Source organism: Phoxinus phoxinus, assembly GCF_949152265.1.
Source record: "Phoxinus phoxinus genome assembly, chromosome: 17".
Taxonomy (NCBI): Eukaryota; Metazoa; Chordata; class Actinopteri; order Cypriniformes; family Leuciscidae; genus Phoxinus; species Phoxinus phoxinus.
This window is the reverse complement of record NC_136892.1, coordinates 28,693,140-28,709,919: the sequence shown is the minus strand read 5'-3', so window position 1 is coordinate 28,709,919 and position 16,780 is coordinate 28,693,140. Positions and strand designations below refer to the sequence as shown.

At 39.8% G+C, this 16,780-nt stretch overlaps 3 protein-coding genes across 6 annotated transcripts in view; 1 reads left to right on the top strand and 2 right to left on the bottom strand.

Annotated features, from left to right (window-relative positions):
* The window catches only part of shroom3 (shroom family member 3), a 63,478-nt gene extending 61,826 nt beyond the window's left edge, over positions 1-1,652 (top strand). For 3 of the 4 annotated variants that reach the window (XM_079586312.1, XM_079586311.1, XM_079586313.1), the window contains one exon: positions 39-1,644. In XM_079586312.1, the coding sequence (XP_079442438.1) occupies positions 39-386 (348 nt within the window). In that variant the 3' untranslated portion in view covers positions 387-1,644. Of the gene's footprint in view, positions 1-38 lie in introns of all 4 variants that reach the window. The other variant, XM_079586314.1, reaches the window with a different exon arrangement.
* An 879-nt stretch (positions 1,653-2,531) lies between these two features.
* sowahb (sosondowah ankyrin repeat domain family member B) lies at positions 2,532-6,500 on the bottom strand. The gene has a single exon (XM_079586138.1). It carries the CDS (start codon positions 6,340-6,342, stop codon positions 4,186-4,188), a length of 2,157 nt encoding a protein of 718 aa, XP_079442264.1. The 5' UTR covers positions 6,343-6,500; the 3' UTR covers positions 2,532-4,185.
* Positions 6,501-7,581: 1,081 nt separating this feature from the next.
* ccni (cyclin I) lies at positions 7,582-16,327 on the bottom strand. The gene is made up of 7 exons (XM_079585332.1): positions 16,058-16,327; positions 15,108-15,264; positions 14,420-14,554; positions 12,969-13,043; positions 12,243-12,383; positions 10,066-10,299; positions 7,582-8,884 (listed from the first exon to the last, which is right to left on the bottom strand). Exons 2-7 carry the CDS (start codon positions 15,219-15,221, stop codon positions 8,486-8,488), a joined length of 1,098 nt encoding a protein of 365 aa, XP_079441458.1. The 5' UTR covers positions 15,222-15,264; positions 16,058-16,327; the 3' UTR covers positions 7,582-8,485.
* Between the last annotated feature and the right edge of the window lie 453 nt (positions 16,328-16,780).

Genomic DNA, 16,780 nt, shown 5'->3' with positions numbered 1-16,780 from the left:
GAGTTAACGTGTTGCTGTGTGTTTGTGTGTCCCTGTAGGAATCTCTGCAGCTGAAGAGGAAGCAGTTGAGCAGTCAACAGGAAGACGCTCGAGAGCTGAAGGAAAACCTGGACCGGCGCGAGCGAGTGGTTCAGGATATTCTGTCCGGTTACCTGAGCCGCCCACAGCTGCACGACTACCAGCGTTACATCCGCATCAAACCCGCCCTGCTGATTCGCCAGCGCCACCTGGACGAGCTCATACGCCAGGGGGAGGAGCAGGTGAGGCGGCTGGAGGAGACCCTGCCCCCCGAGCACCACCCAAAGAACACTGACTCCGCCCCCCAAACACAGCCTTGTTTTAACTCCACCCACCTGACACGCCCCACCACTGTGACCTCACTCTGACTCCGCCCATCATAGACTGATGCCACTCACAGCTGGGGAGGAATATGAATCAATGGCACTGGCGATAAGCAGTGCGCACAAACGTGTGCCTTAAATGAAGGAAATGATGATGGAGTTGCACCACAGACGTTTTCCCAATGTGCCATTGCACATGAACGCAAAGTTTGGAAGACCATAACTGCGGCTTTTGCCCATTAGACATCATCTACACTGCACCACTAAATAAATGCACAGTGCATTTCCACTACATACTTAGCATATAGCACAACACTGCACAGCACAGCGCTAATTCAATGGCACAAAACGCATCATTGTGATTGGCCGAACCATGAATGATTTCCAGCCCTGTAACTTCTGAGCACTTTGGAACAGATGAACCACTATGATGTCACAAAAAGACACACACACACACACTTACTGTCTACGCTTTGAAATTCCTGTTGTCAATAAATGCGACAGCTAAATATTTATGATTTTACGTTTAGAAGCAATTTTGTACTCTGTACGCTGCTGTACATACTCTGAGCAATGCCCTCGGGATTTTAAAATGTAGAAGGTTTAAAAAGCATAGATAATGTATTTTTGTAAGCATATTACTAGCGAGGGTGTTTTTGTGGCTTTTGGGCGATTATGGTCAGCTTTAAGAGGTGCTATTATATCTAAACCATGACAATTACTACCAGAAACAATAATAACTGTTCACTGGCACTTGAACACAACCTCAGTACTTGCTTTCAATAGAGATTTAGGAAGCGAAAAAGTCCGTTAAAGTTAAAACTGATGTTGAATAAATATTATTCACGACTCGGCTGCATGCAGGGTTTTATATTTCCTGGTTTGATCGCAATGCACATGCCCAACTTATTTTGCCAATAATATATTTTATTTTATTTTAAATTGTGGCTGTTTTTATGTGGAGAACATCTTAATTCACGAAGTATCATACCCCATTCAGCTGTATCTAAACACATAGACCGCAATAGCAGCAAACTGTAGATGCTCGTAATGAAGCGTTTATATTGGACTGTTCTTGTATAAGAGCTGTTGTGATCTGCAATTGTTCTTGTTTTTTTTGGATGGGCCTAATCTGAAGAGAAGGTTCAGCCATGCTTTACACTGTTTAAAGGCAAAAAAGAGCACAATTGGAAGGCAAAATAAATCTATTTTTTAAATACAACTTCTTTGTCTTGGTGTTGCATTATTTGTCATTTTCATATTTGTCATTTAACTGTAATACAAATAAAAGAATAAAGTTGTATGACTGATAATTTTTTACTATATATTTCACCTGTTAAACTAAAGGGGCTATGTGGAGTTTTCAGCGGCATCTAGCGGTGATGTTTCAGATTGCAAGCGTTTACAAGCGAGTGCTCGTGCAAGCTTTTTTTAATTGTATTATGTGGAGTCTGTGTTGTGCTGGTAATCACTCAAATTGTTTTGATCACAAATGCCTGGGAAAGTGCTGTCAACTGGTCATCAAGTGTTGGAGTCCTGTTATATTCACCTTTATTCATGAAATGATCCCTTTAGAGAGAATCGGGTCACCTGATACCATCCATAATATGGTCAGTTCTGCAACAGGAAACTAGTGAGTGAAAAGAAACCGCCAAACAAACAATGTAATGGTAACCAGATCACCAATCAGTGTAATGGCTAAACCATAATGATGTGTGCTACTTTATCAGGGCTGCGCAAACGATCTGAATCATTTAAACGGCAGCAGATACGGTTCAGTTGCCAAATGTGATGTCCGGCCTCGGAAAATAGACATCACTTTTTATTCAAATATTATTCAAAATTTGTTAAAGATTTTGCTATTGTTTTATAACGCAATAAAAAATTGTGCAGATCAATGTTTTGGCCAGGCTATCAAAGTAATTATGAACACATGCAAAAACGAGAAAACCAATGAAATATTAATAACAGACTATTTTTATGTTGTTTTTTTGCATATAGAATAAAACTCACAGCTGTAGTTTGCTTTTTTACCAAATAATTTATAGACGAATACCTCAACCAAGTTTAATGTCCTCATATTTTGATGGTTTCGCCAAACTTATAGGGTCATTAAGAACAAAAATTCCCTCCAAGCATAACTTCTGGCCACTTCTGTGTGCCTCAAAATGATTCAAAGTCTGAAAAAAGTCGAGGTCTGAATATGTTGCATGTACCACAGAGAAATTGTTTGCCTTTGAAATTAAAATGCTTGGTTTCAAGGTCAAACAATTCGATTGGCCTGTATATTAATGCAGCTCAACACATGCTATTGAATTAAAGCTCAAGATGCTTTTACAACGGTCAAAGTCTTTATTCAAAATAATAAAGCTGGAACATAAAGGTGCATCATAACGTGTAAACATTATGCAAGACTCACAGCCAACGGTCCCCGTGACAAGTCCAAACATGTCAGCGAACACAACACGATCTATAGACATAGATCGCTCTGTGATGTTTCTATGGAAGGGAAAAAGTGATTGGGAGAGATAAAGAAACAAAAATCCAACCTCACCAGTGAAGTCATGCTTATCTCTCCTCCCAAACTCTGTTTTTCTACCTCTCTCAGATCAGACAGAACACAAAAAACAGGTTTAGCTCAACATGCAAATCATCAAGCCTTTAAAACTCAAACATGAACATTATTATTGTCCACAAAATGACTCAAAAAAATGAGCGAAAACTCTGTCTAACTCACTCGGTTGTTGCTCAAGTAACACTCAAGGAGGTCTGCGAGTTATGACTGGAATGTTCTTCTGAGTGAGTTGGAATTTAGAGGTTTTTCTTTATCTCTCATGCAACGTTTTAGGGTCAGGAGGAAAAGTGAGTTAAAAATTAAACCAGCGAAGAGCTTATCTGTGGTTTTCAGCATGGACACATGCAGTGCTGGAAAGTGTGTGAGCAACTCAACATGTGAGATCATGGAAGAAAGACACCAACTGCAATATCCCAGCACATAAAATCAAGAGAGTAAACTGTAAATGAGTTTGAAATGGGACATATGAGGACTGCATAGTTTCCTAGATTAAGCACCGAGGGGCACAAACAGCTTCAATGCCTGCAGAGCTTAAGGGTAAAAACAATCACAGGAGGACACTGAAGCAAATTTGTCCCTGAGGAGGAAATGAAGAACTTGTTATGAGCAGAAACGTATTTAGATGATCCTCAGTCTGAAACAACACAAGTGGGAATCCAGTTTGTGAAGCAAAACAGTGAGACAAGAATTATTAAAGGGATAGTGCACTCAAAAATTATAATTCTGTACTCGCATTCGTGTCGTTCCAAAGCTGAATGGCTTTATAGTTTCTGTGGTACGAATATTTTTTCAAGAACTACTTTTTTTTTCTTTCTAGAACTAAAGTCAATGGGGTTCAAAACAATCCACTGACTTTATTCGCATTGGCAAAAAATATATCTTCTTTTGATTTCCACAGAAGAAAGTCAAACAGGTTTGGAAAGACATGGGGGTGAGTAAATAATGACAGAAGTTTTATTTTGAGTCAACTATACCTTTAACATAATGCTTTCATATTATAAGAGAGGTATTTAATATCAGCCTCATAAGGGAGTTTCAAAACACCAATATATATATATATATATATAAATGACATTCATAGAAAACACTCAAGTTTTGGACATAAAGAGTTACAATACAAACCAAGAACAAAACAGAAAAACATTGTACCATTCAATGCAAGTTGCCATATTTTTAATCATAAAAAAAGAAGAAGTGACAGTGTTTTTACACCAGCAAAAAAAAGTGCCACCATTACGAGCAAGGGTTTAAGTCCCTTACAAAAATCCCCTAAACAGCTTCTGGACTAGACTTGACCATCAACTGAGACTTGTGTTTGAACAGTGCTGCAATAGACGTGTTTCTTTTGACGTTCACCTTTGTGGTGGCGGATCTTGCGGACAGTTTTTCTGGCATTGCTGGACAACCGCTGATGCGTTTCTGTGGGGCACCCAGAATCTCTAAGATGTCCCGGTGTTCATCTTTGCTCAAGTACTGCCACGGTCTCTTCCCGCTGCTGTCCCGTATCCACACATCAGCTTTGAACTTTTGCACCAGGAGCCGAATGAGTTTCTTGTGGCCGTGAATGGCCGCCAGGTGAAGCGGCGTGTAGCCGCACAAAGTTTTCATGTTGACGTCTAAAGTCATCCCGAGTTTGTCGACTCCGTACCACAGCGTGTTCAGGACGCGATGGTCGCCATGCTTTACAATCCAGTGGACGACGGTGAAGCCGGATATGAAGTCTCGTTTGCTCAGGAGACTCGGGTCCTCTCGTAGGAGAGCGTAGATGTCGGTCCACGAGCCGGATGCTGCTTTGACAAACCAGTTGTGTTCTCTGGAGTCAAGAGGGACGGGCGAATGCTTGTTGCTGAACGACCCATCGTGCAAACTTTGTGTGGATCCAGCGCGCGATGAGAGGGAACTGTGTCCTCGGCTGGAGGACCCGCTGACTAAATTACCCATGCTTAGAGTCGAGGACAACAGCTGGAGACGGTTGTGTCGTGCCGAGATGTTGTCCTCTGGGAACGACTGATCCAGGTCTTCTCCGAGACTCCGACACATGCGACTCCGCAGACGGGACGTCAACCTCCGGGCGATGGGTCCGTAACGGGTTTCCGGCGAATTGCTTCGTGTAGATGCCCTGGATTCCTCGTCATCGAGGTGACCCGTCGAGTGGTGCATGGACGGGATGTTTCGACTCGGTTGGTGGAGTTGGGACAGCATCCTTGCCTCCTGTGTACGACGCAGGAAAGCGCGTACATCGTTCCCGTCTTGTCCTGCAAGTCCCCAATCGCTGGACTGCTCCTCACGCCCAAAATCTTGAGGCCAGCCAGTATCAGGTGGAGTAGAAGAAGGGATTGAGATGCTATCCCGACTAGAGGATAGACTTGAAGGCCCGTGGAGCTGCAGATACGTTGCACTTGTATGGACAGGAGGACCGTCTTCAGGCAAGCCATGCATCTGAGACTCATACTCGTCCTGCTCTTGGATCGGAAACCCATTAAACCCTCCATTCGGTCGAAGTAGACTATCATTGCTTCGGCTCAGGCCTGCATGAGTGTACGCCTGGGAGTGTATGTGTGGAGAAACAGGGCGGTCCAGTAGACAAGGAGACGAGTTGTATACATGAGACTGTTCGAGGGTTGAATGCAAAGGCCATGCTTTGGCGACGACAGGCTCGCTTGAGTGTTTGGTGTGAACCTCAAATGTGTTTGCATCCAAACTTTTCCTTTCAACCACAGGCGACAATCTCACCTCATAGTAAGCAGGGGCGGCGAAGGACTGCTCGCAACCATCTGCTTCCCCTAATTGTCTCGGTTTGGAGGGGTAAACAGTGTTATGTTCCAGCTCTGTGGACTCCCTGGTTGCTTTTGACTCCCATGGCTGTTCAAAGCTCTGGCCGCTCCCACTCGAGCGACTGTCGGTGTCAGATGGGGTTGGTTTTAAATGGCAGGTGTTGTTCACCTTTTCTGCGGAGGAAGCGTAAAAAGCAGGTAGTTCCCTCCCATGTGGTGATGAAGTTTTGACAGCTTTCTCAAAAGTGGGAGTAGAAGCCTTGTTATTATTGTTGTTGCTGGTGGTGGGGGTGACAATACCAGCAGCTGGCAAGATTTCAGCACGAGTTGGGATTGTCAGATGAGCTTGTGGTTTACCGCTCGCCGATGGTTTAGAGTCTCGTTCTTTCTGTCGCTCGGGCTCGTGGTTCGTGGCGATGTCTCCGAGATGCACACGGTATTTCTTCCTTAGCAAAACACAAGACACCCCTTCCTCCTGCCTCACAGTCGCCACGGAGTTCACATACCTCTTAAATAACTCCCGGTTTTGCACTCTGTCCTCGTCCTCTCTCAAAAACCGCTTGTAGTGATGTAATAAATCCGCGTTTCGCACCTTTCCACCGTTGTTGACGACGAAGCGCAGCACGGATTCCTGAGTGAAGTCTGTGGCCATGCTGTGTGAATCCCTCTCGGGTTATCGCACAATCAAACTGAAGGAAGCGAGTCAAAGGACCTGACAGGCGGTTTCGCTGTTGAGAAGTAACTCCGCCCTCGGGTTTCTCTCTCAGTTCCACCTGCATACCTGCGTGCTGAGATCTGTGTGCACCTGACACATCTATCTATCTATCTATCTATCTATCTATCTATCTATCTATCTATCTATCTATCTATCTATCTTCAAAAACTGAAGTTTAGTGATGAATAATTACAATAGTAACAACTTGCATATATTTAGAAGTGCACATAGGCTACTGCTAAAATGTGCTGTAGTAGCCTATATTACGAAATATAAGAACTTCATTAAATATGTTATTTTATATATAGACTACATACGTTGCAATAAATACGTTGGATGGCCGAAGTAGCCTGTATTTTTGTATTTATTTATTATTTATAATGACAAGCTCCACAAGTAGCTACACAGTGTACCTGAAGTATCTGGACACTTGAGAATAGTGAAAATAGTGGAGAATTCAGTTTGTCATCTCAATGTCTCAATCTCAATTCACCTATGAAAAAATCAAATCAAGTAGCATTTAGTAAGCAAATAAATAAAACGCCTTTTTTATTCACAAGCACACTTCTGGGAAAACTTTTCGCTCAATAAAATGTTTTTTTTAAAATATAAAATGAAGACAAAAAGGTGGTTGAACATAAAAAAAACATGTCCATAGTATATGCAATGAACCTGTGGTTCCTCTTCTAGGACACCTGTGTGAACTTAAGAACTGAAACTAAAACATTCATGAACTAAAAATCAAAACATATTAAGTTAACTATGAAAAATATCCTGCAGCATTCTCTTTTCATTGTATGAAATAAGCATGTCACTTCTTATGGAACATGCCACAACTCCGACTTATTTCGCTTCTGCTTGAAATTATTATTATATAAAACATAGGTTAATTTAATGCATTACTATTTGAATAAATAGCTAATAATTTCTAATCCCACTTACTTGGCTTTAGATACTTCTTCAGCAACTCATCCATTAGCTAAAGCACATACATCGCATACAGAACACAAAGGATGACATAAAAGCATGACCTGTGTATCACTATCATGACCTCTGTTTCTCCCTATTGTTTGTGAGTGCAATGAGTTCGCCAGTAAAAATATCAGATTTCATTGTTAAGAGTACAGTATTGTTACACACACACACAGGAAAAAAATGACACAGAGACATCAGCAGTTCAGTACGTTTTCATTTATTTGAGCTTTGGGAGGTTTCTCAGCAGCGTCCCGGACTGTCATCAGCACCTCAGAGCACGAGAGAAAGCTTTCGGCAGGAACAGCGCATGGAGGTTATTATGATCAGCAAAAGGAATGGTGAAGGTCTAAAGCTTCTTATGTTAGTTCAGAATCATATGCATTTTATTCTACTCGATATAACAGTTATATTACTAGGTTTAGAACAAGCGACAAACAGTTCAACTAACCAAGTCACGCCATGTGTGATCTAATGCCACGGATAACACCAGCTCATCGTTAATGCTCAGTTTAAGGAAGTGATAGGGACATTATCACCCTTCAAATGCTCACACACACACTCAATGATCACACACACACACACACACAATCACGAGCAATTAGACCCAGCTGTGAACAAGTGTGTCTAATATACATATTCAGAAATGCCACTTTTACCACAGCCTTCACATACACACACACACACACATATATATATATAATATATATATATATATATATATATATATATATATATATATATATATATATATATAAAGAGCACTCAGAAATGTTGAGGGCTGTGTTTGACAAATAAAAAGAGAGAAAAGGACAGTGAAAGTTACAGATGAAATAAATGTCAGGAAATACACATAAAAAGAGACAAACAGGAACTATACCAGTTTCCACAGATAGAGGAAAAAATATTCCTACTTTTTTTGCAAACATTTTTCCTTTATATATAGATTTTTTTTTCTGCTTTTTCAAAGCCTTTTATGTGTACGCTCAGTGAACGGTTATGAAATGGAATCATGCACAGAATGTTTTTTTGTTAGTATTTTTGGCCTCTCTCTTGCTCTGAGGTGAGCTGATGAACTCGGTTGCTGTGGTTGTGTGATTTTCTTCCTCTAGGTTTCTCTGGCCGGTTGGAGAGGCGGGCAGGGGGAGGAGCCAGCGTTCTGCTTCCCTCCTCCCACGGTTTGGCCCGTACACATGAGCGCCCCCTCCTGGGGACTCTCCTCGTTGTACAGGCGCTTGATCCCATCGAAATACTCGTCCACCTCCATGTGTTCCACCTTCCGCTTGGCCGAGGACTTGCTTGAACGGTTGTGTGTGGTGTTGGGGTCAGCGGGTGCTGTCGGAGCGGGGGACACGTGCCAGGCGGGCAGGACTCCCCAGTCCCGAGGCCCCGGGGCGTTCGCCAGGGGATGGCAGATGTACACAGTGTTAGGAGGCAGGGAAGCCGTGTGTGTGGACAGGCAACGTGCAACCAGCTCTCGACAGCCAATCAGCTGAGAACTGTCGATCTGAAAGAGAGGAAGCGGAAAAATACACATACGGTGTTAGTTCTGCATCTAAGAAAAGTGTGCTTGCACATATAATATCAGATATACACTATTGTTTGTAAGTTTGGGGTCAGTAAGTCATTTATTCAGCAAAGACAAACTAATTTGATCAAAAGTGACAGTAAAGACATTTATAATGTTACAAAAAATGTTAAATGCTGCTTTTTTAAACTTTCTATTCATCAAAAAACTGTTTGTTGATAATTGATTGATAATTGAAATCAGAAATGTTTCTTGAGCATCAAATCCACATATTAGAATGATTTCTGAAGGATCATGTGACACTGAAGACTGGAGTAATGATGCTGAAAATAGTAATATTGTGAAATATTATTCGAATTTGAAGTTTCCTGTTTTTACAGTAATTTTTATCAAATAAATGCAGGCTTGGCGAGCAGAAGAGACTTATTTTTTAAACCTGAACAAACCCAAACTTTTGAATGATGGTGTATATATCATAGAAAAATACATCAATGTTCAATACAGACAGTCATTCATATTTTAAAACTCCTTAACTGGTGTTTACACTACAGTATTAGTTACTGAACCTATATTTTTAAAGCTACATGAAGCAGTAAACTTGAACTTTGGGAATTTCTTCATAAGTTTGTACATGTATGACTTTTAAAGCTCTTTCTTCTTTGTTTGGCGTTGAGCTCGCTGCTGGCAGAGATAACCGAGTGTGTTTGGAGAAGTGAATGACCGGGCCTCTTTTGAGTTATGATAAGGGTTAGAGAGTCTACAGAAACACAAGCATGTGAGATGGATTATGTACGCTAGTGCGACTTCATCATGGATGAAAAGAGCCCCTGTAAGCGAGGAATGAGGAGATAACTGGATGATTGCAAAACGTGACTGACACTTAACCTGATTTAGTGGTTCAGGCCTCCACATCAATGTGATCTTTCTGACCACTATGTATTTGTTCAATGGAAATGTTTGGATCTGCCCTCCCTCTAAAATCTCTTATTCATTTTACAAACAATGTTCATGTTACTCTTAACACATGGAAATCATCTCGTTGGACCGTATGGAAAAGTGTCACTAATGTTAGACATCCCGGAAGAGTTTAGTTTAAATGAATCGTACATTATAATGTATTCAAACACACTTTGGAGGCACTGCACTTCATCAGTTCTTACCTGTAGTTTGTGCAGCAGGTCGACAGTGAGAGCGAGCCAATCAGGACAGAGTTTCTCCAGCTCCAGCGTGATGAGGCCGAGGGACAGCAATGAGCCGCGCACCTGCAGCAGTGCATTGTGGGTCAGACAGTGGAAGAGCTGCTGGGTGAGCAGAGCCACGTGCTGTGACGGGTTCAGACCCGACAACGCCACATTCAGCCGCCCGGACTTACAGCTCAGAACCATCGCATGGAACTGCACCGAGAGAAAGGGTAGATACAAATGATTACAAATTAATCTTCTTTTGGATCTCAGCACTTAATCAGATACACTGACAGTCCTTCAGCAGCCACATGGAGAGCTGGATATTAACAAAAAAAATCGAGAAAATATGCAGAGAAAAAAAATCTCATCTAAATTAAATTTCTCTCATTACTAATAGCAACATTTGTTGGCTGACTTAGCGGATGTTTACACAACACTGTCTTCAATTAAAAGCCTTTTTGCCAGTTTATTTACACGCCGTTTTGGGGGCCAGAAAACACAAACTATGGAAACTTTCGAATACGGGTTTCAGATTGCATGTTTTTGAAAAGATACCGCTATTGTCTCTTTGTAAACTACAAAAAAGTGAACTTATGAGAACGGTGACATCATGTGCATGCATAATGTATTACATGTTCAGTCTATGGATGTTTAGTGTTTCTTTGAAAAGTGACATCACCACCTACTGGCCTGGCATGAATACAACGTTTTAGTGGTTTTCACTGATCCGTGTGAACGGGGATCGTTTTTACAACGTTGTCGTCTGTGTGTGAATTTTTGTATGTAAAATATAGACAGATAGCATTAGTTTGGATAACTTTAAATATGATCAACATTAAGATTAGGTTTTACAACAGTTTAGTACTTTTGTGAACTAGTTTAGTGTTCTGTGTGATTTAACTAAACTGAGATTATCTGCTTCCAATATGAACCAAATCAGATAGTGATAAAGTAAAACACTTTGCTTTACAATAAGTTTCATTTGTTAACATTAGTCAACTACATTAGTTACATTAACAATAAACAATACTTTAACATTAAGATTAACACTGCTTATTGTTTCGTTTCAACATTTAGAAATACATTTTTAAAATCAGAAGTTGTTTCTGTTCAGTTAATGCACTGTGATCTAACATGAACAAATAATGAACAATTGTATTTTTATGAACAAGCATTAACATGTAAGATTTAGAAATGCTGTGAAAATCTATTCCTCATTGTTAGCTAATGCATTAAGGCCGTGTGTCCACCAAAGCGTTTTTAGCCAGCTGAAAACGCTAGGCACTCTGCTGAAAACGCCGAGCTATGCGTTTTTTTTTTTTTTCCAGTTGAGACACTTCGTTGCTATGATATAGAATATCCATTGGTCGGTGTGGTATTAGTCCCGCCCCTCCTCCACTGTGATTGGACGGTTGGGTAAAAAGTGACAGTGATGAGCGCTGCGTTTTACCCAAAGTTGAACATTCTTCAACTCTCGGCGACCTGTAAAAAACGCAGAACACTCACCGCCTCGTTACGTTCATGGCGTTTTAAAAACGCGGCGCTCCCATTGAAAACAATTTAAAAAACACGCCAGCCGCGTGAAAAAACGCTTTGGTGGACACACGGCGTAACTAAAGTTAACAAATTATTGTAAAGTGTTACCATATATATTATGCATCTGTAATTGACATTCACCGACTCATTGAACACACACACACATCCATTTGTGATGTCCATTTGATGTGCTTTGTTTTTGCATCTGAAAGATGTATATTTTTTTTTAGAGCTTTTGCTCATCTGCAATAAGTCAAAGAAATGTTCCTGTCAAAAGTTAGACATTGACATGCATTTAAAATCTCAAACATTTTTTTCAACGTGTTTACCAGATGCAGCGTTATGTAACATCTTAGTGACATACTTGTGCTGGGGAACATTGACATTTTCTGTATTTGTATGGAAGTCTGGCTGAGACCCAGGAATATATATGAAGCAGAGTTTAGCATCTGTCAAAAGTTTGGTGGCATCTTGCTTGTGAGTGAGTGAGTGAGTGAGTGAGTGAGTGAGTGAGTGAGTGAGTGAGTGAGTGAGTGAGTGAGTGAGTGAGTCAGTGAGTGAGTGAGAGAGTGAGAGAGAGAGAGTGAGAGAGAGAGAGAGAGAGTAAGTGCACTCACGATGTAAAGGAAGTCCAGTGCGGTGGTGGAGTGCAGGTCCCAGTTTAGCTTATCCAGAACAATCCTCTCCATCCGCAAGATCTCCGACGGAGAACAGCCACATTTGCTGCTGGACGCCAGCTCTCTCAGCGAAGGGATCCGCTGCAAAGACACACAATTAACGGTTACACACACAGAGACGTCCACAGAAACACACAGCATTATTAAAACACAAACATACTGGTTGAAAAAAAGAAGCTTGAATTCTAACAGTAATGGCATAACTTTGAACTAATTTTGGTAATTGCTTCATTAAGTTTAAGCCACATCACATGGTCCGTTCTAGCCAGAAATGACTTTAAAGGGCTGCCAGAAAATAATCGGATTAAACATTAGTCCATCTTTGGCGTTTTAAGTAGAAACAAGTACAGAAATCTCAGTGGTTATATTCCTACAGAAAATGTCTCACTGTCTTTTCATGAAGCAGCTGATGGGAATGTTTTACTTCATACTTCAGTCTCAGTAAAGAACACTTTTTACTAAAAGGCCATCAAACCGGGGCTGATTTTAGACTTGAAAGGGCTTTATCTACTCCCTCGTGACATCAGAGATGCTCCATCCAGGGTCACAGTTTTAACTGCTACACAAATAGCAGTTAAAGCCACGGAGAGCCATGATGACCGAACTTGAACATGCATCAGCTCTAGTGCCTCTGATCGTAGATTGGCATATTAATATTTAATTCACCTCATCTTCCTCGCTGGTCTTAACAGCCAGGAAGAAACAAGAGATGGCGATACAGCGCAGGTACTTAGGACGGGCCTGAAAAAGAGAGAGAGAGAGAGAGAGAGAGAGAGATTGATCAATGACGGTACTGCAATGAAACATCTCGTGCACTGCTCATTGTGTATGCAGAGCTTGTCACTACAGTTAGTAGTAGTATGTGTTTTTTTAAATGCCATGTCAGCATCTGAGACTATCTTCATGGCAAAAACAAAAAGTTGCTTAAATACACTAAAAAGAAAAAACATAACAGCAGGAAATATAATACAAGATGTTTTACATTAACATATGATTTAACTCCTAAACTCTCTTCGGGTACAATTTCACTAAACTTCTTAAGTGAGCTTACTGCATTGTCTACTTGTATTAAAAGTGGGACAATCCAATAAAATATGTTTAACGGAAAGGGGGGGGGGGGGGGTCTTGAAAATGCAAGTGTGGCCTATGCGACATATCTAGTGAACACCACTTGATCAAATCTTGTTTTAAAGGAGATTAAAAGCCTGTTGGGGATTTCAGGACTGATTTAATGGAAATCCTGGATACATATCCCACTCTTTAATATATAATGATTTGTCACAAACAGGTAAGGGCAAATGTTGCTCACACACATGTGAACTTCCTGTTCACTTGAGAGCCAAAGCACAAGAACTAATCAGATCTGCAGTGAGTGCCATGTAGCTGCATCTAAAAATACTGCGCAGGCAGTTTCACTTTCGCTCTCAAAAACAAAAACATCTAGAATTGTCTCTGCAGCCCATGAATGTTCAGGAGCCTTTTCTGATGTTCTAAAAGAAATTGGCACAAAGACAAGAGAGCAAAAGATATTCAGTGTTGTATAATAAAACCACTAAGCTAAATAGTTACCTAACTTTTATCTGTAAATCTAACTATTACATAACGGTAGAAGTTATATAACAGAGTTTAAAAAACTTCACTGCACACAAGTTAACATATGATCATAAATGCAATTATGCTAATCATACCAAAATGAGAACAATAAATCCATTCATTATAATGCATACTGCATACATGCACAAATTTAAATGCATCTGACAAATTTAGCTTTTAATGCATCTGATAAATATTGCTTTTGCACCTTACAAATGTGGAATATCATATGAAATGTATCATAAGAGCTGCAATATTTGCTGCACACAATACTAAGAATAAGCTCAAATAATACACAAGCTTTATCAGAAATGAAACGAAGAAGAGAAAGCGAGAACATTATTATAATTGTTTTTTAAAATAGGGTGTTATTAAGTGAAATATACCTATCATGGGCTGCAATTAGACCAGCCAACACACAGCTAAAACCTGTTATGGACAGCTGTATAACGGAAAATGCCATAAAACCATAATCATTGACTGGGACAGAAGACCTTGACCGGTCAGATGTTTTTAAACATTACCTTAATGGCAGAGAGGAAGCGATCCAGGATGCCGATGGCCAGGCAGAGGGTCTCTGGATAAAGCTTCAGCTGGGAATGCACATCCCTCAACCACCGGACGGCCTCATCACGCTTTTCTGGGGAAATATCTGTATCCTAAACAATAAAAACAGAGTCAAATCAAACAGAAAACAACCCATGCTGACTCAGATCCACACAAAAAAAAACGTTTTTACTGTCGATCCGAGTAGACTTAAATGCACAGATACTTATTTATAATAGAAATGCATTTTTTTTTCATAAATAATTATGACTTCAAACTAAATGCAAACACAAATTGTATGCACAATTAAAATGCCACAGTTCCCATCAGGATCAGTTTAGGTACTAGCAAACCTCAGACACTGTCACATATGTGCGTGCAACAGACACAAACGCCCCATATAGTCACAACAGACATCAGTATCTGGAGATAAAACTACATCTCAGTGTCTCTGTGTGTCTACAAAATTCTGGATTTATAAAGCAAGTCATAAATGCATACTGCAGTATATTAAGGGATCTTCTGAAATTCAGGCTTCCAAATGACAGTACATGACAATGATGATGACAACATTACTATTCACATTGTACCTGGACAGAAACTGACTCCCACTATGTAAACAGTGTTTTGTCATCATACCTAACAATCCAGAGATGACAGACTCACCTGGTTGGTAGGTTTCTTTGGCACGTAACCCTTCCATAGTTTGGCTTCCCTAGAAACTGCATTCTCTAGAAGAGATGACAGCTTCCGGCTTTCCAAGGGCTGGGTGAACTTCATCACACACCCTGGACAAGCCTACCTCCCCACTGGATACAGCTACCTGAGCGCAGAACACAACATCTCAAAAACAGATATTACAAATATATTCGCTCAGAAATTACAAGGGATGTCTGGGTTGCCTTGGGAATTGTTTTTATTATTAAGTCTATTATTAATCACATTTAAAAACAAAGTCTAGAATAAATAAATGTTTAGTATTAGTATTTTATCCAAACCAATTGCAAAATTATAATTACATTTTAATAACATTCGTCAAACATTAATAATTATACATATACTTATATTGCTATTCCTATTGTTGCACTGTTACTGATTGTTATGATTAAAATGAAAGCGTTTAAAAACAACAACAACAATGAACACAAAATGAAGAAAGAAAGAAAAATTATGATAAATCAGCTATGAATTGATTATGATTATGATAATGGGTTCACTTGCCATTTAAATTGAGGACAAATAATAAGAATTGATTAAGCATCATATTCATACTCTATAAATGTAATACTGGTGTATACAAGTACAACACCCGTACTGTTTATAGTTAAATATTACTTTAAACACGACAAAATCCATATCACTAAGTTAGCTTAGTATGAAATGTTAATAGTGTTGAGTTGACGCAGTTTACATTAACGTTACGTTAGATGCGTGTTAGCTGACAAGCTACACAGTAATAGATCAGTAACGTTATACATGCAATCCTACACACATAACTACTCCAAAAATCCTAATTTAGTATTTTAATGGAATATTTATATCTATCCACGCTGGTTTAAACAAGCTAAATGGTGATATCGGTTAATAAAATCTCGTAGAAACGGTTAGATTTTTACCTCCCCTGCAAGGTTGTGGGAAACGCAGATCATCCGGTCCATTAAATTGAGGTAAAATAAAGGAGCAAACCGGAATCAGTCATCTTTCTAAGCGTCCAGCTTCGCCTCCATGCTTGCTGTGAAATTTGGTTGGGGTTTTAAAAATCTAAAAGGGATATTTCCAAACTGATATGAAAAATAAAATGAACGGAATATAGACACGGACGTCTACTTCCGAGGAGGAGACTGAGAAGGGAAGGAGAACCTTCCGTTAACCTCCTCACCGCGCACAGAAACCTCCACCGAAACATTTTCTTATAAATAAAAAAATATTACGGTAAATTCTAAACGATTAGACATACTAAAAAGCCCAAGTTAATTTAGATTTAGTCAGATGTTTATTTATCAATGGAAATTATTGTGAATTCGGTAATTGTGACATAAAAGGACTACTTTCTCTGGCGGATTTGAGTGTTGGTTGTACTGTAAAGGACTACTTTCATATACAATCCATATCTCAAGATGACACAGAAAAACAGAAAACAACGCAAAAACGAGACATTAAATGGATAAAATGTCAATTCATAAATTATAATATTTTAACATCTAGATCCTATTTCATCACGGACATTAAGCTTTAAGGGGAAGTTTAAACAAATTCCCAAATAAATAACATAAATTATATTATAATACTTGTATTATATTATCACTATTATAGTAGTAATGTTATAGTACTATAAATAA

Bases quoted from the DNA above. Each gene is read 5' to 3' on its own strand.
- ccni (XM_079585332.1), bottom strand. From the start codon at position 15,221: ATGAAGTTCACCCAGCCCTTGGAAAGCCGGAAGCTGTCATCTCTTCTA. The intron at 12,384-12,968 runs GTGAATTAAATA...GTGTCTTTGCAG, and splicing joins AGACCAGCGAGGAAGATGAG to CGGATCCCTTCGCTGAGAGA. The intron at 10,300-12,242 runs GTGAGTGCACTT...CTCTCGGTGCAG, and splicing joins CACTGGACTTCCTTTACATC to TTCCATGCGATGGTTCTGAG.
- sowahb (XM_079586138.1), bottom strand. From the start codon at position 6,342: ATGGCCACAGACTTCACTCAGGAATCCGTGCTGCGCTTCGTCGTCAAC.